Source organism: Salvelinus fontinalis, chromosome 11, assembly GCF_029448725.1.
Source record: "Salvelinus fontinalis isolate EN_2023a chromosome 11, ASM2944872v1, whole genome shotgun sequence".
NCBI classification, from domain to species: Eukaryota; Metazoa; Chordata; class Actinopteri; order Salmoniformes; family Salmonidae; genus Salvelinus; species Salvelinus fontinalis.
Window position 1 is genome coordinate 32,487,289 of NC_074675.1, and position 25,438 is coordinate 32,512,726.

At 44.0% G+C, this 25,438-nt stretch overlaps 2 protein-coding genes across 9 annotated transcripts in view; one reads left to right on the forward strand and one right to left on the reverse strand.

The window, feature by feature from the left end:
- The first annotated feature begins 251 nt into the window (after positions 1 to 251).
- fam113 (family with sequence similarity 113) lies at positions 252 to 19,175 on the forward strand. Of its 2 annotated transcripts, XM_055938445.1 has the most exons (13): positions 252 to 914; positions 2,880 to 2,961; positions 3,319 to 3,398; positions 3,988 to 4,068; positions 4,231 to 4,382; positions 15,468 to 15,618; positions 15,839 to 16,085; positions 16,317 to 16,382; positions 16,857 to 16,955; positions 17,308 to 17,385; positions 17,629 to 17,762; positions 18,093 to 18,300; positions 18,590 to 19,175. In XM_055938445.1, the coding sequence occupies exons 1-13, from the start codon at positions 912 to 914 to the stop codon at positions 18,727 to 18,729; spliced, it is 1,521 nt and encodes a 506-aa protein (XP_055794420.1). In that variant the 5' UTR covers positions 252 to 911; the 3' UTR covers positions 18,730 to 19,175. The 2 variants fall into 2 exon arrangements, with proteins under 2 accessions (XP_055794420.1, XP_055794421.1); XM_055938446.1 differs by lacking the exons at positions 16,857 to 16,955; positions 17,308 to 17,385 and having other exon boundaries at positions 254 to 914.
- A 60-nt stretch (positions 19,176 to 19,235) lies between these two features.
- Positions 19,236 to 25,438, reverse strand: part of LOC129865561 (dynactin subunit 1-like) — a 32,302-nt gene continuing 26,099 nt past the window's right edge. For all 7 annotated transcript variants that reach the window (XM_055938443.1, XM_055938442.1, XM_055938441.1 and 4 more), the window contains 5 exons: positions 23,046 to 23,176; positions 22,515 to 22,713; positions 22,277 to 22,350; positions 20,505 to 20,594; positions 19,236 to 20,401 (listed from right to left, as the gene is read on the reverse strand). In XM_055938443.1, the coding sequence (XP_055794418.1) occupies positions 20,264 to 20,401; positions 20,505 to 20,594; positions 22,277 to 22,350; positions 22,515 to 22,713; positions 23,046 to 23,176 (632 nt within the window). In that variant the 3' untranslated portion in view covers positions 19,236 to 20,263. The remainder of the gene's footprint in view (positions 20,402 to 20,504; positions 20,595 to 22,276; positions 22,351 to 22,514; positions 22,714 to 23,045; positions 23,177 to 25,438) is intronic.

The window sequence follows — 25,438 nt, forward strand, 5'->3', positions numbered from 1 at the left end:
TAAAACATATTACTGTCTGATCAAGTTATTATTTTTTGGTGTGTAAACTAACCAAATAAACACTGTATAAATAATATTTGTAGAACCTTGTAGAAATGGAGATCAAACTGCATCTAAAAAAATAGCTGCTTGTTTGTTTGATCAATGAGTCCTATGGCAATGATACTGTTTATCATCTCGTTATCATCAGTGACTTTAATTTACTACAATCTGCAGGACAAATTTGGTCATTACGACCGATGAGCGCTCTTTACGACCTGTCATAATTAACACGACGCGGGCTCCGCCAAATTCAAATTCACACATCAAATTTCACGCGGTGAATGGTTTGCAGATGGAAGTCATCGGACACAAAGATTAGCCACATTTCGATGCCTTTTCGATTTAAAATTATTACAGTATTTTATCAAACCATTGAGAACTTATTGTCTAACGTTCGTCTAATGCTAATTAAAAATAAATTTATTGTTGATGGATTTCTCGCAATGCAGGTGGAATTGGACTTCTCATTCCCTATCTTGCTAGCTAGCTACTACTGGCTAGCAATACAGGTGCAAATTGGTGTTGCAATTAATTAGCATGCGAATGACTAGTCATATTTTCAATACAATCAAAGACGAGGATTGTTGTGGCGAAAGAATCACGTACAAAAACTGCATATTTAACCAAACCGTTCTGGAAAATCAAGTTGCCAGCAATCGGCATAATTTTTTTCTCCAAAAACTGAAAAAACGGGTTTGCTAACGTTACTAACTAACTGTAGTAGCAGCCAACTAATAATTGGATCATTTGGACAATAACTCGATTATTCAGACCAGGGGCATCCTGGTTAAGACAGGTTTGACTTCAACCACCTGCTTACATTTATTAATGGTAATAGCTAAATCAAGATAATTCAAGTTCAACCAAACATGGTAAGTATGGTGACCTGGTTGATAGCTCTGGTCCAGTGCGTTAGTGTCCGTTCCTTCACTATATGAACGGACACTAACGCCTTGAACCAGAGCTAACCTGAGACATTATCAAGTAGTTAACATCATTGTTAATAAGTCTGAAAGAGTTGCCAGATAGCCTTTTGGCCTGCCTAGCAATGCATGTTAGCTTTATGTGGAATCTGCAACAATTGGACCCCATGCATTGGTGACTATTGAAGTGAGTAGGCTACTTCCCAGCAATGTCTATGACACCACTAACTAGACTGCTCAAAAAAATAAATGGAACACTAAAATAACACATCCTAGATCTGAATGAATGAAATATTCTTATTAAATACTTTTTTCTTTACATAGTTGAATGTGCTGACAACAAAATAACACAAATTATCAATGGAAATCAAATTTATCAACCCATGGAGGTCTGGGTTTGGAGTCACACTCAAAATTAAAGTGGAAAACCACACTACAGGCTGATCCAACGTTGATGTAATGTCCTTAAAACAAGTCAAAATGAGGCTCAGTAGTGTGTGGCTTCCACGTGCCTGTATGACCTCCCTACAACGCCTGGGCATGCTCCTGATGAGGTGGCGGATGGTCTCCTGAGGGATCTCCTCCCAGACCTGGACTAAAGCATCCGCCAACTCCTGGACAGTCTGTGGTGCAACGTGGTGTTGGTGGATGGAGCGAGACATGATGTCCCAGATGTGCTCAATTGGATTCAGGTCTGGGGAACGGGCGGGCCAGTCCATAGCATCAATGCCTTCCTCTTGCAGGAACTGCTGACACACTCCAGCCACATGAGGTCTTGCATTAGGAGGAACCCAGGGCCAACCGCACCAGCATATGGTCTCACAAGGGGTCTGAGGATCTCATCTCGGTACCTAATGGCAGTCAGGCTACTTCTGGCGAGCACATGGAGGGCTGTGCGGCCCCCCAAAGAAATGCCACCCCACACCATGACTGACCCACCGCCACACCGGTCATGCTGGAGGATGTTGCAGGCAGCAGAACGTTCTCCACGGCGTCTCCAGACTCTGTCACGTCTGTCACATGTGCTCAGTGTGAACCTGCTTTCATCTGTGAAGATCACAGGGCGCCAGTTGCGAATTTGCCAATCTTGGTGTTCTCTTGCAAATGCCAAACGTTCTGTACGGTGTTGGGCTGTAAGCACAACCTCCACCTGTGGACGTCGGGCCCTCATACCACCCTCATGGAGTCTGTTTCTGACCGTTTGAGCAGACACATGCACATTTGTGGCCTGCTGGAGGTCATTATGCAGGGCTCTGGCAGTGCTCCACCTGCTCCTCCTTGCACAAAGGCGGAGGTAGCGGTCCTGCTGCTGGGTTGTTGCCCTCCTACAGCCTCCTCCACGTCTCCTGATGTACTGGCCTGTCTCCTGGTAGCGCCTCCATGCTCTGGACACTACGCTGACAGACACAGCAAACCTTCTTGCCACAGCTCGCATTGATGTGCCATCCTGGATGAGCTGCACTACCTGAGCCACTTATGTGGGTTGTAGACTCCGTCTCATACTACCACTAGAGTGAAAGCACCGCCAGCATTCAAAAGTGACCAAAACATCAGCCAGGAAGCATAGGAACTGAGAAGTGGTCTGTGGTCACCACCTGCAGAACCACTCCTTTATTGGGGGTGTCTTGCTAATTGCCTATAATTTCCACCTTTTGTCTATTCCATTTGCACAACAGCATGTGAAATTTATTGTCAACCAGTGTTTCTTCCTAAGTGGACAGTTTGATTTCACAGAAGTGTGATTGACTTGGAGATACATTGTGTTGTTTAAGTGTTCCCTTTATTTTTTTGAGCAGTGTATATAATTGCTACTCTGAAACTCTGTTATCCAATCAGTGCTCACACTATTTTAAATCAACGTCTGATAGGCACTCCTATAAATATTGGGAACCTAATCTCTACTTTAATGAACAGAGGGAGAACATGAAGCCTGTGAGCCAGCAGCAAGCCAGCCAGCTCTTACACAACAAGTTTGTTGTTGTCCTGGGGGACTCGAGTAAGTGTACAAACCAATGTATGTCAGTGGTTCAGTCTTTCGTGTCTCCAGGCCCAAGAAGCCCTAGCCCAGGGGTATCAAATCATACCCAACGAGGTCTGGATACTGCTGTTTTTTTGTTCAACCTGTTAATGAGTTGCACCCACCTAGTGTCCCAGGCCTAAATCATTGCCTGATTAGAGGGAAACAAATAAATACTAACATGCAAAGCAGTAGAACTGGCTTCCCGGTGTCCAGGTTTGAATTTGAGTGCTCGCCTGTGGTTATCAAATTGAATGTACAGTGCACCCCTTGGATGACAAATTGCCAACTGAACTTACGTTGTCAGTCAATGTCCATAATTTGTGTTCTCCACAGTTCAGCGCTCAGTGTATAAGGACATTGTGCTTCTGCTGCAAAAGGACAAATATCTCAGCTTGGGTCAGCTCAAGACTAAGGTAAACCTTGACTCACAGATTTTGGAAGGTGAAAGTGAGATATCCCATGCAACATTTCTAGAAAGACATTTGATCTATAGATTAAGTCTGGGTGATATATTGTCTTTTAAGGTATACCGGTATGGACTTTTACAATACTGTCTATAAAGGTATTATCATACAGTGCTAAATAAATGAACACTTCACTGTCAGTTTTGTCATAGTTTGGTTGAGTATAAAAAAAGACATTTGATTGAAGAAAGCACATTAAACCCACTTAGAATTCATTAGTTTCCATCCTAGGGTCATGCACTACTCATAAAATAGATACCTTGTATTATTCAGAAACATAAAATACTATCATAATGCCATACTGTAAAAAAATAAGAAAAACGTTGATATGATATTTTGACCATTGTCCAACCCTACTGTAGATACATTCTATCTCTCTATTGTAATATTTTTTTGCAGCTTTGCTTTCAATGTGTCCTTAAAAAAAAAACATCCATGATTGATTTAATAATACCAGGACTAAAGTGGCTTCTAGCTTCTTCCACCACCCCACCCTCTGCCCCCCTCCCAATCTACCCCCTCTCTCCCTCATCACCAGGGAGAGATGAGCTTCGAGCAAGACATCCTGGTGGAGGGCGGAAGGCTGGGTCAAATGACCAATGGGACGGAATACCGTGAGGTGTGTCACTGGGATGAGAAAAGGGAGAAAGACAGTGATTCTTTAGGAAGTATACCTGCACTGGGAATGAATGGCCCTAGATGACACAATTATAACTCTTGGCTTTCATGTGCACTTCCTGATCTCTTATGACATCTGTCTTTTCCTTTATTTCATCCTAAGGTGCGTCAGTTCCGCTCAGACCACCACCTGGTGCGGTTCTACTTCCTGACGAGGATCTACTCGCGCTACATGCAGAGCATCCTGAGGGACTTCGAAGACGGTCTCAAACCAGACGTCGTCATCGTTAACTCCTGTCTCTGGGACGTCTCCAGGTGACCAGTCTGTTAAGGACGTCTGCAGGTTTTACGCACGCTTTTATTTGTTTTTCATCGAGCATTCATGATACCTACTAGGTCTGTTTGATAGTGTTGACATTGTTAATCTTCGCAATCTGTAAAGTCCAACAAGAAAAGGTGGCAATGAACTAAAAGACAAGACGAGGACGGTCTGCTTATGGATAATTCCTGTTATCCTTTCATGTCTTCAAATCCGAAATAAGTTTATGTTGTCATATTGCTGAAAACAAAAAAAGCACTCATTATACAAGTAGATAATGATGAGCGAAGATAAATAATCGGTTCCAAAGTAGATAATGATGAGCGAAGATAAAGAATCGGTTCCATTTCTCATTACTGGTGATGCGGGTGGGGCTAAATCTCTAGTCCTGTATCATTGGTCAAACGCATATCCTTTCTAAACCAAGCCTTCAAAATACGAGTTTGGTGTGTTGTGCGACAAATCTTTGTTTTAGTTGCAGATGCCAATGCTGAATAAACCAATAAGCCATTAGAGACTGAATGGTTTTATTGGTTCTGTAGGGATGTGTAATGGACTCTAGTTTTCTTCTTATGGTAAAGTGTTTTATAAATTTTTCTTTTGTGGCGGTTGACTTTGCATTGCCTCCTTGAGGACTGGCTGCTGCAGTCATAGCTTTAGGCTATTGCATTCAGAAGGTATTCAGACCCTTGAATTTTTCCACATTTTGTGACGTTACAGCCTTTAAAAATTGATTTAATCGTTTTTTCCCCCCATCAGTCTACCCCATAATTACAAAAACATGTAATTTTTTAATATCACTTTTACATAAGTATTAAGACCCTTTACTCAGTACTTTGTTGAAGCACCTTTGGCAGCGATTACAGCCTCAAGTCTTCTTGGGTATGACGCTACAAGCTTGGCATACCTGTATTTGGGGAGTTTTTCCCATTTTTCTCTGCAGATCCTCAAGCTCTGTCAGATTGGATGGGGAGTGTCGCTGCACAGCTATTTTCAGGTCTCTCCAGAGATGTTCGATCGGGTTCAAGTCCGGGCTCTGGATGGGCTGCTCAAGGACATTCAGAGACTTGTCCCGAAGCCACTCCTGCGTTGTCTGGGCTGTGTGCTTAGGGTCGTTGTCCTGTTGGAAGGTGAACCTTCACCCGCGTCTGAGGTCCTGAGCGCTCTGGGACAGATCTCTCTGTCCTTTGCCCTGTTAATCTTTCCCTTGATCCTGACTAGTTTCCCAGTCCCTGCTGCTGAAAAAATCCCCACATCATGATGCTGCCATCACCATGCTTCACTTTAGGGATGGTGCCAGGTTTCATCCAGACATGACGCTTGGCATTCAGGCCAAAGAGTTTTTCATCAGACCAGAGAATCTTGTTTCTCATGGTCTGAGAGTCCTTTAGGTGCAAACTCCAAGTGGGCTGTCATGTCTTTTACTGAGGAGTGGCTTCCGTCTGGCCACTCTACCACAAAGGCCTGATTGATGGAGTGCTGCAGAGATGGGAGAATCTTTCCAGAAGGACAACCATCTCCAGTGACAATCGGGTTCTTGGTTACCTCCCTGACCAACGCCTTTCTCCCCCGATTGCTCAGTTTGGCCGGGCGGCCAGCTCTAGGAAGAGTCTTGATGGTTCCAAACTTCTTCCATTTAAGAATGATGGAGGCCACTGTTCTTGGAGACCTTCAATGCTGCTGAAATTTGTTGGTACCCTTCCCCAGATCTGTGCCTCGACACAATCCTGTCTCAGCGCTCTACGGACAATTCCTTCGCCCTCATGACTTGGTTTTTGCTCTGACATGCACCTTTCCAAATCATGTCCAATCAATTGAATTAACCACAGGTGGACTCCAAGTTGTAGAAATATCAAGGATGATCAATGGAAACAGGATACACGTGAGCTCAATTTCGAGTCTCATAGCAAAGGGTCTGAATGCTTATGTAAATAAGATATTTTCTTTTCTTTTTTTATACATTTGCTGTTTGCTTTGTCATTATGGGGTATTACGTGTGGATTGGGGGGGGGGGGGGGAATGTTTAATACATTTCAGAATAAGGCTGTAATGTAACAAAATGTGGGGGAAATCAAGGGGTCTGAATACTTTCTGAATGCACTGTATATATTACGCTAAGGATTCTTAGCTGCTGGGCGGAAAACCTATGCCAATCTTATGACGATTTTCTTCATTTTAGGCTCAAAAGAAGTGTCCCCCTCTTACATCCAGTAGGCCACTTTTATATTTCGCTGTATTTTGTTGTATCTGCCTGGTTTTTGTGCTTTGGAACGGCACGGTAGAACCGCCCTATATAACGGAGCCAAAGCCAGTCTCAAAGTCATTCATAGTATTACCTAGCCTATCGATCACAATGTCCAGAAGATGCAGAAAAACCACCAGCCGCCCTGTACGCAGGCGCCGCTGTCCCATGGTGTCCATTCCAGGCATTGCAGGAGCAAAGGTCGCGGAGGCGTTAGACAGTCCGGGTAACCTACGTGCTCTAACCGTCCCCTTACAGGTTTCCCTCCCAAACCGACCCCTAGTGTAGTTAGTCTGCTTAAATAAAAGATGGGCTTTTAATTAATGCTATTATGACGTTGACTTTTTTATTGTTAGATTTTTTTTTTTTTTTTTTTAAGTAGTAAAAATATCTAAAGTTTATCATGTAGGCCTGAGTTCATGAACCATTGTAGAGGTAAATCATTATTATCAAATCTAACTTTATTTGTCACATGCACCGAATACAGCAAGTGTAGACCTTAACGTGAAATGCTTACTTACAAGCCCTTAACCAACAGTGCGGTTCAAGGAAGAGTTAAGAAAATGTTTACCAAATAAGCTAAAGTAAAAAATGAGTAACACAATAAAATAACAATAACGAGGCTATATACAGGGGTACCGGTAGCGAGTCAATGTGAGGGGGTACAGGTTAGTCGAGGTAATTTGTACATGGCAGTAGGGGTGAAGTGACTATGCATAGATGATGAACAGTGAGTAGCAGCAGTGTACAAAACAAATGGGTTGGCAGGGGTGTGTCGTCAATGTAAATAGTCTTATGGCTTGGGGGTAGAAGCTGTTAACGAGCCTTTTGGTCCTAGACTTGGCGCTCCGGGTACCGCTTGCCGTGCGGTAGCAGAGAAAACGGTCTATAACTTGGGTGATTGGACACCACCTAGTATATAGGTCCTGGATGGCAAGAAGCTTGGCCCCAGGGATGTACTGGGCCGAACGCACTGTCCACTAGCGCCTTATGGTCAGATGCTGAGCAGTTGCCATACCAGACGGTGATGCAACCAGTCAGGATGCTCTCGATGGTGCAGCTGTAGAACTTTTTGAGGATCTGGGGACCCATGCAAAATCTTTTCAGTCTCCTGAGGGGGAAAAGGTTTTGTCGTGCCCTCTTAACGACGGTCTTTGTGTGTTTGGACCATGATAGTTCGTTGGTGATGTGGACACCAAGGAACTTAACTCTCGACCCGCTCCACTACAGCTCTGTTGATGTGAATGGGAATGTGTTCAGCTCACCTTTTCATGTAGTCCACGATCAACTCCTTTGTTTTGCTCACATTGAGGGAGAGGTTGTTGTCCTGACACCACACTGCCAGGTCTCTGACCTCCTTATAGGCTGTCTCATCGTTTTCGGTGATCAGGCCTACCAGTGTTGTCATCGGCAAACTTAATGATGGTGTTGGAGTCGTGTTTGGCCACGCAGTCGTGGGTTAACAGGGAGTACAGGAGGGGACTAAGTACACACCCTTGAGGGGACCCAGTGTTGAGGATCAGCGTGGCAGACGTGTTGTTGCCTACCCTTACCACCTGGGGGCGGCCCGTCAGGAAGGCCAGGATCCAGTTGCAGAGGGAGGTGTTTAGTCCCAGAGTCCTTAACTTAGTGATGAGCCTTGTGGGCACGCTGAGCTGTAGTCAGTGAACAGCATTCTCATAGGTGTTCCTTTCGTCCAGATGGGAAAGGGCAGTGTGGAGTGCAATAGAGATTGTGGATCTGTTGGGGCGGTATGCAAATTGGATTGGGTCTGGGTATCCGGGAGGATGCTGTTGATATGAGCCATGACCAGCCTTTCAAAGCACTTCATGGCTACCGCCGTGAGTGCTATGGGGCGGTAATCGTTTAGGGAGGTTACCTTCGCTTCCTTGGGCACAGGGACAATGGTGGTCTGCTTGAAATGTAGGAATTACAGACTCGGTCAGGGAGAGGTTGTAAATGTTAGTGAAGACACTTGCCAGTTGGCCCGCGCATGCTTTGAGTACACGTCCTGGTAATCCGTGTGGCCCCGCGACTTTGTGAATGTTGACCTGTTAAAGGTCTTGCTCACATTGGCTACCGAGAGCGTTATCACACAGTCGTCCAGAACAGCTGGTACTCGCATGCTTCAGTGTTGCTTACCTCGAAGCGAGCGTAAAAGGCATTTGGCTTGTCTGGAAGGCTCGCGTCTGGGTTTCCCTTTGTAGCCCGTAATAGTTTTCGAGCCCTGCCACATCCGACGAGCATCAGAGTCAGTGGTAGTAGGATTCAATCTTAATCCTCTATTGATGCTTTGCTTGTTCATCTGAGGGCATAGTGGGATTTCTTATGTGTCCGGATTAGTGTCCCGCTCCTTGAAAGCGGCAGCTCTAGCCTTTAGCTCTGTTAGTTTCTAATTATAAGAGTAAGAACTTGACGGACACCTTGAAAGCTTAAACTAGTGATGCACCGATATTACATTTTTTGTCCGATACCGAAATCCAACATTTTCCTTGCCCAAAAAAACGATACTGATAACCGCTATTAAAATGTTTAGTGGCCTTTTAAGCATTCTAGTGCAGTTAACTATTTAACACACACACGGGCACAGCGGTCTAAGGCACTGCATCTCGGTGCAAGAACCTGTATCACATCTGGCCATGATTGGGAGTCCCATAGGGCGGCGCACAATTGGCCCAGCGTTGTCCGGGCTGTCATTGTAAAACTGACTTGCCTAGTTAAATGAAGGTTATACCCACAGACACACACACACCACACTGACCAAAAAGTTATTTTGTTGGCATTTACTTTTTACATTACCAGTAAAACAATCAAAACCTATTTCTTTCACTTACTTGCTGTGCTGTTTCGTTGTTCAGTCGTTTCATTCTCAACCAGGATTTCTATTGAACGCCATTTGTTTTTGCGTGTCAAAGATACTGGTCAAATACCACTATTTGACCAATCAGGACCTCAGGACCTGACCTGTCACAATAATTTAACACGTTCGTAAATGATTTACGTAGTTATTACACATTCCCTCCTATTTAATATGTCATGACGATTCATCGATACATATGCTATGCTGGTAAAGTTGTCTCGGGCACCTGCAGTGCTCGTCATTAAAAACAAACGCTAGCTAGCTTATAGATGCAAACAATATTCTTGTCCCAAAAACAGCAAAATTACATCTGTTTCAGTAGCTATAGTTAGCTATATAGCTAGGTGTCATCTAAAATAACCCTAATTTATAAGACAGTTATTTGATTAATGGTGGTCGGGCCCATCTATGTGAAGCTAGCCACAATAAGGATTAGCCACAATTGTGGACTTTGCGGTTAGACTTCATAATCAAAGTTTGGCAAAATTTTATTTGTATTTATTTGCATCACTGTCAATGACATACTTTTATTTTGAAGGCAAACTTCAAATTCCACTTTTTTGCCTAATCCTTGTTGTGGCTAGCTTCACAACACATTACTCGTTCCGGTCGAGCTCACTAGCCAGATGAGTTCAATTTCACCAGGCGAACAAGTGGCAAACTAGCTAATAGTTACTCACAAGGATTCCTAAATCATTGCTAAGAATAATGAAAATGACTGCAGGTTGTATTGGTGCTTGCTAGGTAACAAGCTAAAACTAGCTATCCCAGAAGTTCCGGTATTGTAAACACATCATTCGTGGTCTTTGTTTGCTTGTTTGCAGACTTTTTTGTACAGTTTTGACAGTGCTACTGTATCTTTCTTGACACGCAAAGACCCAAACGGCGTTCCATAGTATGTTTGTATGTTGTGAAGCTAATTGCAATGACGCTATTACTGTGTAACACTGGTAGGGCAACATCTGAAAAATAGCACACTTGGTAGTGTGTACCGGTGCTCGACCAGTCGGCAAAAGCCAACATCCACGACAGAGAACGGTTGATTGTCAAGGGCAATGAATTCCATTATTTTGGCTTTAATGGATTTCACCTTTGAATTGTCTCGCTGAAATTTTCTTACACTTTCAAGTGATTGCTCGACTTGTTGACTGCTCGATCCACACAGCAGTCATTGTGTGGGCTAGGTTAGGAATGCTGTGTTGCCACGTAAAATGTTGCGCTCCACGTGCGTCATTACGCCATGTACCTACGTTATATAGGTATGCACGGTAGCTTTGACATCAGTTTTTAACATCGGCGTTAAACTTGAAATCTGGCCGATACCGATGTTGGCATTTTGAGCTAATATAGTCTGATTCCGATATGTTCACCCCTATATTGTGCATCCCTAGCTTAAACCAAGTTTATTCTTCCCAGAGGGTCAATACAGCTGCATCAGACAGACATGGTTCCACCCGTGGTAGTATACATACCCCAGTTTGGGTGGAGTTTCCTCCTTATTGCTAAACATTGCATCTTTATTGCTTGGCAGAAAACTAAGTGATACGGGCAATAAACGGTTGCCTTTCCCTTAACGTGACATGAACTGACCTTGACCCCCTTATCCACGGCTCTTTCCCCTTATCAGTACTGCCACGTGACCGTTTTCCCTGCACTCAGCCCATTCCAAGCTTAATTGCTCCCACCATAACCCTTCTTCCTACAGATAACCATTAACTTCTGGTGTAGACCTTCGGCTATGGCACCCCTCATGTCTCTATTATAACTAATGATTAATAATGGTTAAAGCTCCGAAATTCAAACCCATCAGCTCGATGCAGATTTTGCCTGTAATCCATGGCTTCTGGTTGGGATATGTACGTACGGTCACTGTGGGGACGACAACGTCGATGCACTTATTGATGAAGCCAGTGACTGAGGTGGTATATATAATTTATAACAGTTAAAACGGCCAAGAAGTAGCCTATTCTAATGGAGGCCAATTCATTTTCTAGAGTACAGACCCAATTAAAACATTGACACATTAAATGATTGTTTCTGTAGGTCCTATAAGCAAACCAAAAATAAATGGGCACATTTGAAAACAGGCATAGAGCCACGTGGACCATGAGACCAAATCTTTCCCCAAAATTGCTTTTCTGGCCATCCCTTCCCATTTTCAACTCCCCATTCACAGCTTTTATCTTACTGAACTGCACATGTTAATGCCACTGAATAGTGGCTACAATGCACAATAAGCCCGACATCACAAGCCATAACGGCTACTCAGCGAAAGCAAACGCAGGACGAAAGTGGTCAAAACTACACAATGCATTGAAATAAAAGGCATAAATCAAAGGATTGGTTACACTAATCAAGGGAGCGAAGAAACTCGACTGAACAAATGGCGAAATCAGGAAGTAGGCCTAGACTACAAAGGAAAACTCCACGTTTTTAAAGGGAGCCGAGGCCACGCCTGGCCTTATTCAGCACAGCTTAATGGACAGCGCTTCTCCTGCATCTCCACTCTTTGTCACTGGTACGCCTATGGCGGAGCTCTGTGGTGGTGAAATGGACAACTCCTCTGTTCAGTTGGCAATAGATACTGTATATCCCCTATTGGGGAATTTTTTACAGGTTATAGGCTTTGTCCTTTTTGCCTCAGTGGATTAACGTGAACTTTTTCTGACCAAAAAGTTGACACAATTGAGTGGCTGCAAGTGGAAAGTATTTGGCCCACTAACCGAAATGGAATAGAATGCTTAAAACCTTGGTATTATATCTATGGCTAAAAACGCATAACCACCTTTAGGGTCATACACTGTAGCCTGAGCTTGCCAAATCATGATCCTTTGCTTTCACAACAAACGCTCAACTCTAATTTTGAAAGCTATGTTGAACAGGATATGCATATGGAAAATGAGATGGGACTACAGATATAGCCCCACCCACATAACAAGTGATGAGAAAAATAACCAATTCCTTATTTTCTCATTATATTATTTTGAAAAACAGTGCCTTTTAATTTTTGGCCGTTTTTAGGCTAGTTCCAACTAAAAACTTGTTTTTTGATATTATGGATTTAAAGAAATGAAAATGTGAACAAATGTATCGTACTTGGAAATATAATCAAATTTTGAATTATGTGGAAAAGCATTTAGCATCTGACAATTTTGGGCTTAAAAATGGGCTAATATTTTTTTCTTTTTTGGGCCGATGACATAAGCACATTTTCACTTATTACATTTTGTTTAATTATTGGAGTGGCTCGCAACGCGAGTGAAGTGGATACGTAGGGACCTTTTCATTTCGCCTGTAAGAACAAGTTCTCCAGTCTGACTAGTCTTCGCTGTCACTGCCATAGAGGAAAAACAGATCACAGTGACAGTCATGCTTGCGCCTTAATGTCACTGAAAACCGCAAGTTTCTAGCCCAAACCCCATTCTACTGCGAATTGGCGCATATGTTATATAATTTTATAAACCATGTCGCAGGCTGTTTTAAATTACTCGGTCTGTGAGGTTTGATAACACACAACCATGTTTAGTCATGTTGCCTGGCTTGCTAGCTAACATGGTACCCCTTGGCGATGCACACATTTGGATGGCAAAGGGATAGTTAGCCTACTCATGGTAGTGCTTCAAAAGTAGGAAGCGTATGCCTAATCAATGCATTTTTAAGCTATATCTGAATCCAAAATCCGTATTTTTCTGGTGTTCCTTATTCTGTTTGGAGCCTAACTTTTGGGAGCAGTGTGTGTGTGAGAGAAAATGGATGTGTGTGAGAGGGAGAGTGTGTAGGCTGTGTGTAAAGTATAGGCTAAAGATGTGGGGTCCCCCCCTTCCTTAATGAAAAGGCAGATCATTATGCGTTTATATTCCTTACTACATTCTTCCTGCCCACATGTAGGCCTTTGGATATGAGCAAATCAGCTATTTTCTGCAATAGCCTTTTCTATTATACAGTAAAAAGTGCAGTGTTTCCCCTATATTAATTTAGCAGCGGCATACCACTGCTGCAAAATAAACCCTTTTTCAGGACCCTGTCTTTCAAAGATCATTCGTAAAAATCCAAATAACTTCACTGTAAATGGTTTAAACACTGTTTCTCATGCTTCTTCAATGAACCATAAACAATTAATGAACATGCACCTGTGGAACAGTCGTTAAGACACTAACAGCTTACAGACGGTAGGCAATTAAGGTCACAGTTATGAAAACTTAGAACACTAAAGAGGCCTTTCTACTGACTCTTAAAAACACCAAAAGAAAGACACCAAGGGTCTCTGCTCATCTGCGTGAACGTGCCTTAGTCATGCTGCAAGGAGGCATGAGGACAGGGCAATAAATTGCTATGTCCGTACTGTGAGATGCCTAAGACAGCGCTACAGAGAGACAGAACGGACAGCTGATCGTCCTGGCAGTGGCAGATCACGTGTAACAACACCTGCACAGGATCGGTACATCTGAACATCACACCTGCGGGACAGGTACAGGATGGCAACAACAACTGCCGAGTTATCCCAGGAACGCACAATCCCTCCATCAGTGCTCAGATTGCCCGCAATAGGCTGAGAGGGGCTGGACTGAGGACTTGTAGGCCTGTTGTAAGGCAGGTCCTCACCAGACATCACCGGCAACAACCTCGCCTATGGGCACAAACCCACTGTCGCTGGACCAGACAGGACTGGCAAAAAGTGCTCATCGCTGACGAGTCGCGGTTTTGTCTCACCAGGGGTGATGGTCGGATTCGCGTTTATCGTCGAAGGAATGAGCGTTACACTGAGGCCTGTACTCTGGAGCGGGATCGATTTGGAGGTGGAGGGTCCGTCATGGTCTGGGGTGGTGTGTCACAGCACCATCGGACTGAGCTTGTTGTCATTGCAGGGAATGTCGACGCTGTGTGTTACAGGGAAGACCTCCTCCTCCCTCATGTGGTACCCTTCCTGCAGGCTCATCCTGACATGACCCTCCAGCATGACAATGCCACCAGCCATACTGCTCGTTCTGTGCGTGATTTCCTGCAAGACAGAAATGCCAGTGTTCTGCCATGGCCAGCTAAGAGCCCGGATCTCAATCCCATTGAGCACGTCTGGGACCTGTTGGATCGGAGGGTGAGGGCTAGGGCCATTCCCCACAGAAATGTCAGAGAACTTGCAGGTGCCTTGATGGAAAAGTGGGGTAACATCTCACAGTAAGAAATGGCAAATCTGGTGCAGTCCATGAGGATGAGATGCACTGCAGTACTTAATGCAGCTGGTGGCCACACCAAATACTGACTGTTACTTTTGATTTTGACCCCTCCCCCCATGTTCAGGAACACATTATTCAATTTCTGTTAGTCACATGTCTGTGGAACTTGTTCAGTTTATGACTCAGTTGTTGAATCTTGTTATGTTCATACAAATATTTAAACATGTTAAGTTTTCTGAAAATAAACGCAGTTGACAGTGAGGACGTTTCTTTTTTTTGCTGAGTTTGTGTGTGTGTATATATGTATATCTTTATTTATTTTTATGAGTCACTGATGGCATAACAACATGGCAAAATGTGTAGAATTGCAGGAAATTAGCTTTAAAACAGCAACATTTTCTCTGCGGCCAAGAGGGCCTATAAAATCTGCAGTCAGAGACCATTCCATTGTCCACAGCCACTACTACCCCCGCCACTCCCCCATGCCAACTTTGCCGCTGAGTAAAAATATCCTAGGGGAACACTGAACTGTGAAGTTAAATTCAATTTGTTGTATTGTGTAGAGATGTGACTATCAGGGACAAGTTTTTGTGCAGAACGTATCCAAAACGGGAACATGCGTTCTGGGGGGGGCAGGGCTAACCCCTTGGGTATCCCGATACTACTCTGTATTGCGATACTTGGCCTGGTATCACAATCTTGAGCAAAATTATGGTATTGTGACAACTTCATCCTGAAAATAGGTACATTTTCTTGCATTATACAACAAAAAAATTGTTTGTGTCCCTGGGTTTGTCTTGTCACCCAGGTATAACCCTAAATGGCATGTTGAGTACCAGGAGAACCTTCATAAGCTCTTTGACAAGATGAACTCCATCCTGCCTCCTGAATGTCTGGTCATCTGGAACATGACCATGCCCCTGGGGAAGAGGATCGTAGGGGGCTTCTTCGTTCCTGAGGTAGATAGATGACGAGGCCGGGTCGTGTTCAATAGGCACGGATTTGGAATCATCTTGAATTACTACCCAAACTTGAATGCTTATTTTTGGCTTTCCGCTTTAAGAATGTTTGCTCCTATTTAATGTGACCCAGTAATTGCTCAATTATAGTAAACGATGTACAATGCACAATAATGGCTAAAGAACTATTATAGCATCCCCTTTAATTTCTCCCAACCAGATGGAGCACAGGGGCCCAACGCTGTGCTACGACGTGGTCCAGGCCAACTTCTACAGCAGCAAGGTGGCCGACGCCTACGGCCTTGACGTCCTGGACCTCCACTTCCAGTTCCGCTTCTCGCTTGTGCACCGCATGAAGGATGGGGTCCACTGGAACTCTCTGGCCCACCGACGTATCACCGCCTTACTGCTGCAACATGCTGCAGAGGCCTGGGGAGTGGTGCTGCACTGTCCTGCCACTACTGTTGGTTAGTACACACACACACACACTGTAAATACATACACACTGGAACTCTCTAGCTCACTGATGCATCACATCCTTACTGCTGCTGCACAGGTCTGGGGGGTTTGTGCTACACTGTCCTCTCACCACCGTTAGTTAGTAGAACATCACACACATACAGTATAATAAATATACATCACCTGTCTGTTTTTGAATTTGACTGTCAGTTGAAAGACTGGTATTCTTCTCCCTCTAGAGCACATTGATCATTCAGAGCGGCAGCAGCTCAAAGCCCACACAAAAACCACGACCAAGAACAGAGGTAAGTGGTGGCTTCCACTGTATTGGTTAGTACAGTAGTACCATGCCGGGTTATCGTGACGTTGAGGTTATAAGAATATTTTGACGATAAATACACAACACAGCGGATGAGAAGAGTAAAGACTATAGAGTACTAATGGTCAATAGGGATTTGTAAATAGGAGTTGGGTTTCAGTTCAACATCTGTTTTAGAATCTGTGGAATGTCACTCCTGAACTCAGAGCTACGTGTGCTACGGTCTGTACATTGAGTCGGGAGCAGGATACTTATTTGGCCATTGACCCAGTTGTACTGCGAGGACTTCTGATTGGTCAACTCCAGGCTAGGGTGGGGGGGTTATAAATGGCATCCTGTTCCTTTGTTCTGTAGAGAAAAACTGAGAACAGGGGAGACTGAACATCTACCTCCCAGCATAACATCTATGATTTGTCCATCTCAAATAAACCTGTTTTTCTCCCCCTGATTTGCTTTGGAGTTTGTGTTATTCCCTCATTGCTACACACCTGGCACTACCCACCAGAGCCTCATTTCAGGAGACCAGACCCCAGGATGATGAACCCAGGTCACTGCAGTGGTAAAATGATTTACTGACTGCCTGGTTCACTTGACTGCCTGGTTCACTTGATTGCCTGGTTCACTTGATTGCCTGGTTCACTTGACTGCCTTGTTCACTTGACTACTGTGGAGTTTAACCTGCATCTTCACCTAAGGCCACTTTAAAAAGGCTGCTGTCATTCACACCCACTTGACTTGCCTCCTTCACACCTGTCCCTCTGTGCACGGGACCTGAGTAACCAATTCATTCACAACTCCCACAACTGCGTAATGATTCATGACCACAGGTTATGGGAGGTTTGGATCCTAAGGAATCTTTCAGTGAGTGGAGATACATGTATGTGTACTGACCCTGCCATGTAATTCACCAGTTGCCTGGGCAACAGAGGGGTTTGGACACTATGACGGATACGAGCCTCAGGCAAACTATTTCACTCCCAATTCAGCAGGTATGAATCAGATATTTGTATAATGACAACTTCCTAATACAGCTCTTGAGAAACCTTTTTGGGAAGAACAATTCTGTATTCATTAATTCAACTCAACTGCAACATCCATCTCTCCTCGTGTCCTGTATCTCTAAGGTGGCAGCCTGCATTGGACTCCGTCCTTCAGCCCTACAGATCTATGGAAGGATAGCTTACGTACATTAAACTGAACATTTCTCTTTTTATTTATTTTTTGTGCTCTAGGATGGAATCCTGCTGAGGACTCAGGCCTTGAGCCCTACAGACCAGCTTCGGATGAACCCTACAGACCAGCTTCGGATAAACCCTACAGGCCTCTGGAAGGGAAATACAACGGCTGCCGAGAACAGTTCTACGAGGTAAGGGGCAAACGCCATTGAGGGTTTTAAAGGGACACTTCACTATTTCCCGTTTTCTCATGTAGATACTGGTATGTTGCTTAAAGTGGTGAGGTTGAAATTGCACTTAACTCCACCGTTTTAGCTTGGCCTTTAATCTGTGATTTGACTGTTTTAGACATCCTTTGTTTTTCGATTTATTGCTTTTTGTTTGCTTCTATTTCTTCCATTTTTTTATTTTTATTGTGAGGTGTTGCGATTCTAAATGCACTTTTAAATTGTCAAGTCACAATTTAACAATGTCCAACACATTTGAAAATGAATAGATACAATTTGACTTGATTCTATGAGGACGAGCTTCCTGTCCACCCCAAGTACGGCGCTGGCTACTTCAGCTTCGAGGAGGACCAAGCCGACAGACCAAGCCTGGTCAACAGACAGCCGACTGCCCCGGTGCATCACAGGCACACCCAAGTGGTCAACCACAGACATCCCCTAGTCAACAGACACTCACAGGACAACAGACGCAGTGAAAATAATGGGATGGTCCGGAACAGTAGTAAGTTGATAAACACGTGCGCACAGTAGTCTAATCATGGGACCTCTGACACTGGCCATAGTAGGCAAGACAGATTTTGGACACGGCCATTAAGTGTAGTTCTGTATACCTATCCCGCCAGATTCCATTGAGTGAAGCAGAACATTTAGCCATTGAAGTCTCTCCTCCCTTGCTTGGTGCAAAAGGGATTTACAAGTAGTGCCTCTGCTCTTTAGTAAAGAATTGTATCACTCCTGGGGTGATTGGGCTTTAAATGACTGTTTAGCACTCTGCCTTTAATCTCTTCCAGCTAGACACTACAGGCCGGTGCAGCATAATGAGGCCTACCACCCCAGACCCTACGTCCCTCTCCGTCCTGAGAACCAGTATGTGATGAGGAAGAAACAACCGAAGAAGCACTACGCCCCGTACACATGCCAGAGATACTGACTGGAAAGCTCTTGTACTTTAGTTCTGTGTAGCTCTTTGCTGTAGACTGTGCAAACTAGGATAGAGCTTTTCCTGGACCATGTGACCAGGAAAAACTCCGGGCCCTGTATATAGTGTTCAAACTAATGGTACTTGCTCATCTCATCACGTGATTATGTATGGGCAGCGTTTAAAGGTATTTCATAATTCTGTAATTTGCTTGTGTATCCCAAACATGTGTGGTCCCTCAAACTACGTTTCTAAAGGGCTGTGTATTGCCTTCTGCTCAAGAAATCATCATTTTAAAAAATTGTTTCTTTTTACTATTGAGGCTTAAGTTGAAAGGCTGTGACATTATATTCTGTCAGCCTATATCTTAGTATTTTCTTGCCATGGTTGGGGGTTGGTTGTATGTTTAGGCATACTGGAAAAATGTTACAATAAAATTACACTGATTTAGTTCTCCTCATCCTCTCCTTGTGTTTGTCCAGGTCTAGGCATGGAAGGAATTTCATGTTACCAAGTAATCAATTTTGTTAGGTAAGAACTTTATTGGTCTGTTTTAGAATACAGGACAGTCATACAGCCTCCCGTCAGTCCACTGTGTTGTCTTACATGGTCTTCAACAAAACACTGTTGGAGAGTAGGTACCTCTTGCTGTATGTATGGTTGAAATGTTCTGCACTGAACACTGGAGTAGGAACATGTTAAACAGTATAATGGCTTTTGATGTTTAACCTTAAGCACTAGCCACATCCTAGAATCTTCAGCATTTACAATTCATGTCTTTTCCACCCAGACATACTTGCATTCATCTACCATAATGACTAAGGTCTCGACACCGGTACATATGATGGTCTAACTGAACTTGTGAATACCAACACTATTTATAAATCAGTGAAACCTGTTGGCATGTCATACACCCATCAAATTAGCTTCCCGTCTCAGAAGTTAAAGGTGTATGACTTGTAATGTCATTTTCATGTTATAGGGTGCCCTTTGACACCCTAGGTTTGATCTAGAATAAAGTCTCTCAAAATGGGAATAACAACGTGGCTAAAGGGCATTTCAGTGGTGAATTTGCTTGGTCCTGACTGCTGGTTTACACAGGTAGGTGTAGATTTAAATAATCACCACAGTACAAAAAGTGCAATGCATGAATAATTGTGCCATTTCCCTATGATTAACCAATTTCTGCTCCATCATCCACTCGCTTGGTGTGCATACATTTTGTCGTTTGTTTCTCCATACTTTTAAATCAGTTCTAGAGATGCAACATTTACGAGTTGAGTCACTCAAAAGCTGCTTTAAAAAGACTGAGTCATATAGAACGTGTTGGTAAAGAATAACAATTACTGTATGAAGTATTATAACTAGACGAGAACACTTGTCTCTTTGGCATAGATGTGTAATACCTTTGACCAGGTGGTGTAGTGTAACAACGTGTCCTGAGAGAATCTGATGAATAGGAAAGGGACTGGAACTGAAAACATTTTTTGCATCTGCTGTGCTCTGATTGGAGGAGCTTGCGGACGCAGGCCCATGGGATGGTATCTTAGGTCATGAGGAGGCGGTGCACTTGCTGCAGATGCTGCTGTGATAGGACGAGACGGTGCACCTGCTCCTGGCCCTTAGCACATGGGATGGCCACGCGCCCTATGAACACCGTACCCCCCTGCTTCTCCTCCTTGGCCTGAGAAGAACAGGTCAAAGAACAACAAATACAGTCTTATGCCTAAACCAGATATCTATTGTATTTATTTGAGTGCCTCCGAAGTGTCTGATGTGTGTGTTACCTTGACAAAGGAGGAAATGGGGAAGGTGGCAAAGTCAGAGGAGACCTTCGCCCCAGACTGCTGAGAAACCACATGCTCTGACACTTCACCCTGAGAGAGAGAGAGAGAGGTTGTTGTGTCCATTTCCATGATCGAGAGATTAGTGGACAAAATCTGTCTGTGGTGTAGAGAAATACACTGCTCAAAAAAATAAAGGGAACACTTAAACAACACAATGTAACTCCAAGTCAATCACACTTCTATGAAATTAAACTGTCCACTTAAGGAAGCAACACTGATTGACAATAAATTTCACATGCTGTTGTGCAAATGGAATAGACAAAAGGTGGAAATTATAGGCAATTAGCAAGACACCCCCAAAAAAGTAGTGATTCTGCAGGTGGTGATCACAGACCACTTCTCAGTTCCTATGCTTCCTGGCTGACGTTTTGGTCACTTTTGAATGCTGGCGGTGCTCTCACTCTAGTGGTAGCATGAGACGGAGTCTACAACACACACAAGTGGCTCAGGTAGTGCAGTTCATCCAGGATGGCACATCAATGCGAGCTGTGGCAAAAAGGTTTGCTGTGTCTGTCAGCGTAGTGTCCAGAGCATGGAGGCGCTACCAGGAGACAGGCCAGTACATCAGGAGACGTGGAGGAGGCCGTAGGAGGGCAACAACCCAGCAGCAGGACCGCTACCTCCGCCTTTGTGCAAGGAGGTGAACTGCCAGCGCCCTGCAAAATGACCTCCAGCAGGCCACAAATGTGCATGTGTCTGCTCAAACGGTCAGAAACAGACTCCATGAGGGTGGTATGAGGGCCCGACGTCCACAGGTGGGGGTTGTGCTTACAGCCCAACACCGTGCAGGACGTTTGGCATTTGCCAGAGAACACCAAGATTGGCAAATTCGCCACTGGCGCCCTGTGCTCTTCACAGATGAAAGCAGGTTCACACTGAGCACATGAGCACATGTGACAGACGTGACAGAGTCTGGAGACGCCGTGGAGAACGTTCTGCTGCCTGCAACATCCTCCAGCATGACCGGTTTGGCGATGGGTCAGTCATGGTGTGGGGTGGCATTTCTTTGTGGGGCCGCACAGCCCTCCATGTGCTCGCCAGAGGTAGCCTGACTGCCAATAGGTACCGAGATGAGATTCTCAGACCATATGCTGACACATGCACATTTGTGGCCTGCTGGAGGTCATTTTGCAGGGCTCTGGCAGTGCACCTCCTTGCACAAAGGTGGAGGTAGCGGTCCTGCTGCTGGGTTGTTGCCCTCCTACGGCCTCCTCCACGTCTCCTGATGTACTGGCCTGTCTCCTGGTAGCGCCTCCATGCTCTGGACACTACGCTGACAGACACAGCAAACCTTTTTGCCACAGCTCGCATTGATGTGCCATCCTGGATGAACTGCACTACCTGAGCCACTTGTGTGGGTTGTAGACTCCGTCTCATGCTACCACTAGAGTGAGAGCACTGCCAGCATTCAAAAGTGACCAAAACATCAGCCAGGAAGCATAGGAACTGAGAAGTGGTCTGTGGTCACCACCTGCAGAATCACTCCTTTTTGGGGGGTGTCTTGCTAATTGCCTATAATTTCCACCTTTTGTCTATTCCATTTGCACAACAGCATGTGAAATTTATTGTCAATCAGTGTTGCTTCCTAAGTGGATAGTTTGATTTCACAGAAGTGTGATTGACTTGGAGTTACATTGTGTTGTTTAAGTGTTCCCTTTTTTGAGCAGTGTACTATGATTATTACTAGGGTTGATCATACAAATTCAGGTCACCTTCAGTTTGTCCAGAGCGTCACTCAGAGACTGCAGTCGAGCTGTCTGGTCCAGGAGCTGAGCACTCGCACTCACTGTAGGAGAGAAAGAGATAGATAATAAAATCTAATATGTACCAACTCAAATACACACGTACTAAAAAACAATATAAACTACGCTACACACTCACAAAACCCTTTAGACACACACACAGACCTGGTGTCTTCCTGTCACACAAAAACACCCACATCCCTCCCACCTGGAGTCTTCCCGGTGATGTCGACCACCTTAACGGCGGCGCTCATCTTGAGCAGGGTCCCCAGGAGCTGGTCTGTCTTCCTGTAGAGAGCCCCGTGGAGAGGGCCCTCAACAGGGGGAGAGGTGGAGGCCTCTCTCAGAGGAAGCTTGGGGACGTGGAGGGGAGGGAGGGAGGCTAACTGGGCTCTCATCTTCTCTGCCTGGAGGAGAGCGATATACAGAGAGTTATCAATAGAGACAGAGACACAGTCATCAACACAGAGCTAACTACAGTCAGAAACATACATGTATACATGAAAAGGAATGGACTACTTTCAATGAACTCCTAGTGAATACACGTTCCATGATAAATAGACTGTTCAATGAACTACATCAAGAAAAGCATACAACACAGACAGACTTCAATGATCTTCAAAAATACAGTTCTCGTTACTGGTAACAAGAGAAAGAATGAATCCATATTTTGATTAGGACAGAATAGAGATGGCACTAAAAGTGACACACACAAGTCAGTTCCCTGCAGTGGTCTGACCTTCAGTCTGTTGTTCTCGTTCTTCAGGTGTTTGATGCCCAGTCTCTGGGTCTCCACCTGCTGACGGAGGAGAGGGGAGTCCACCACCTGCATCGGCCCAGACAGGCCCCCTGCCCCTGGGGCAACACCCGCTGGAGAGGAGGAAGGGAGGGGGTGAGAGAAGGGGGGGATAGGGAGGGGTAAGACATTTGTAAATTAAAACAGTCAGAACATATTTAGCAGATTATAAACCCTAATCACAACATGGCTTTAGGATTGGATGATATTACGTTAGCACCGTCTATCGAGGATGATTGACAGCCATCATCGATGGTGATGTGACAGACGATACCAAGCCTATTTCAGCTTGACTGTGGCCACACAGTATAAAGCAGAGTCAGGCAAAGCCAGCAGAGAATTTCATGGGTGACATTGAGAAAATGGCCTATATATTTATATTGGCTATAGTCAATTTAAAAATATATATGTTATATTTACAGAATGCAAGAGAACAACGTAGGCAGAGCTAAGAGTTTCACCAAAACAACGCAAAATGTCTGTTCAGAAAATGTTTTTTTTTTTCTTCTCTCTCTCGAATGTCAGATGATCTGGGCCAATAAACAAAGTACATTTTTATTAAATCTTATTGATTTAAAAGACTAATTTTCTCTCCATTTGATACGAATATGACTTGGCCTATTAAGGCACTCTTTCAGTTTAATGCATACTGGATTTCTCTCCCACCGCGCTTTCATGATCTATCTCAGAAAGTAACGTTTTATTTTAATAACCTGAATTACCTATAAACATGGTAGGCCTGAGGTAATAATGAGAGAACAAATTTGACATTTGAACAAACCTTAGGTTACAGTTGAGCAAAGCACTATAAGACAGACATTATGCATGAGACCCTTATCCTACTAATTGAAATATCATATTAGCAGTATCCCTTTCCACTCACAGCCCGTCATGCATTATACGGGTTGAAATGGCAGATTGTCATTGACATTTGCCTAAATTGGAATGCAGTGGATGTACAGTAACATGCTATACATGACGTCAGAGCTCAGGTTCTCCCTTCACAGCGCTGAGGATTTTGACAGACAGCCGTTATAAACTAGAGCACCGCGCGTGATAAGACACCCCCCCTCCCTCCCGCTAATTGGACTACTTTTGCACATTTGCTGTCTGAGGGAAATGCTGTAAATCGAGAAGAGTTGATGTGTTCTGAAAGATGAGACGTTAACAATGACAATAAATACCGCTTCGATGTCATACAAGCAAACCACACACACCCATGAGTCCAGATGTGCACTCTACATTCCCATATTTGAAAACTCACGTCATTTACACCATCAACGATTATGATCGCTCTGTTCGACCAACATCCGAATGCACTCATGACTCCATTCTATGCACACCAAAAGTACAATCTGTTTGTCTGAAGTGCCTTTTGAAAACCCAACACTGTAAGATCGTATTTTAGAACTTAGCTAGCCATGTTGGCAATAGAACCAGCTTTCAAATGATGCCTACTTGACCCAGATTGCAATTTATAAATGGACCGTTTTTTTAGGCTAGGGTAAACAGCAACAGTACTGTGTGTGATGGTGGTGGACGCAGAACTGTGTCCCAAACAAGTGTGCGTGCTTCAGTTCCTAAATGGCAAAGCTACGAGCTCCAAAAAAAAGCACCTGGTAGTTGAAGGCTCTTTCCTGGAGTCATAAAAGTGCATGGAAATTACTTAGTAACCGTGCACAGTCTGGGAGAGGTGTATGGCCACTTGAAGACACCAATTAGACCGCTCGCTCAAAACCTTGCAATTGTTTTTTTTCTTATCTTGCACCTACTTCAAAAATGTCAATGAATATTCGTATCGTTACTGGATGTAACACAAGTATTTTCAGATTTCGTTATTTACAAAATGTTGTGAAAAGTACAGTCAATGTAAAATGCACATCAATTCAACAAGTCTTGTATCAGATTGAACAACTATTGCGTCCTCACCTTTGGTCGGGTTCATTTCCTCATCATCTCCAAAGTGTTCCCTGTCAATTGCTACCATGGTCATGCAAATGCCTTTTATAGTTCTTCTATTAGGAACATTTAAAATGTGTCCCTATCGATATGGATAAATTCCAGTTATAAAGTGTATTTCCAAAATATTCTAATAAAGTGTTTGTCTTAAAGTTGCAGCTTTTAAATGGGAACAATTATGAAAGTCGGAGTCTATGCTATTCTTAATCACAGCTTTATTTGGAATGGCAAATATTTTAGGCCACAAGAAGTGAAATTGAGCAAACAAGATGGAAAAATAGAACGATAAGTCAAAAATAAAAAAAACGTAGGCTACAGCTGAGCAAAGCTTATGAAAGAAACGATGCGTAGCCTATAGTTGGCCTATTCCCATTGAC

Excerpts from the sequence above, each read along its gene's own strand:
- fam113 (XM_055938445.1), top strand. Across the intron at positions 16,956-17,307 it reads GAACCCAGGTCACTGCAGTG|TTGCCTGGGCAACAGAGGGG; the intron begins GTAAAATGATTT and ends GTAATTCACCAG. Across the intron at positions 18,301-18,589 it reads TGGGATGGTCCGGAACAGTA|CTAGACACTACAGGCCGGTG; the intron begins GTAAGTTGATAA and ends AATCTCTTCCAG.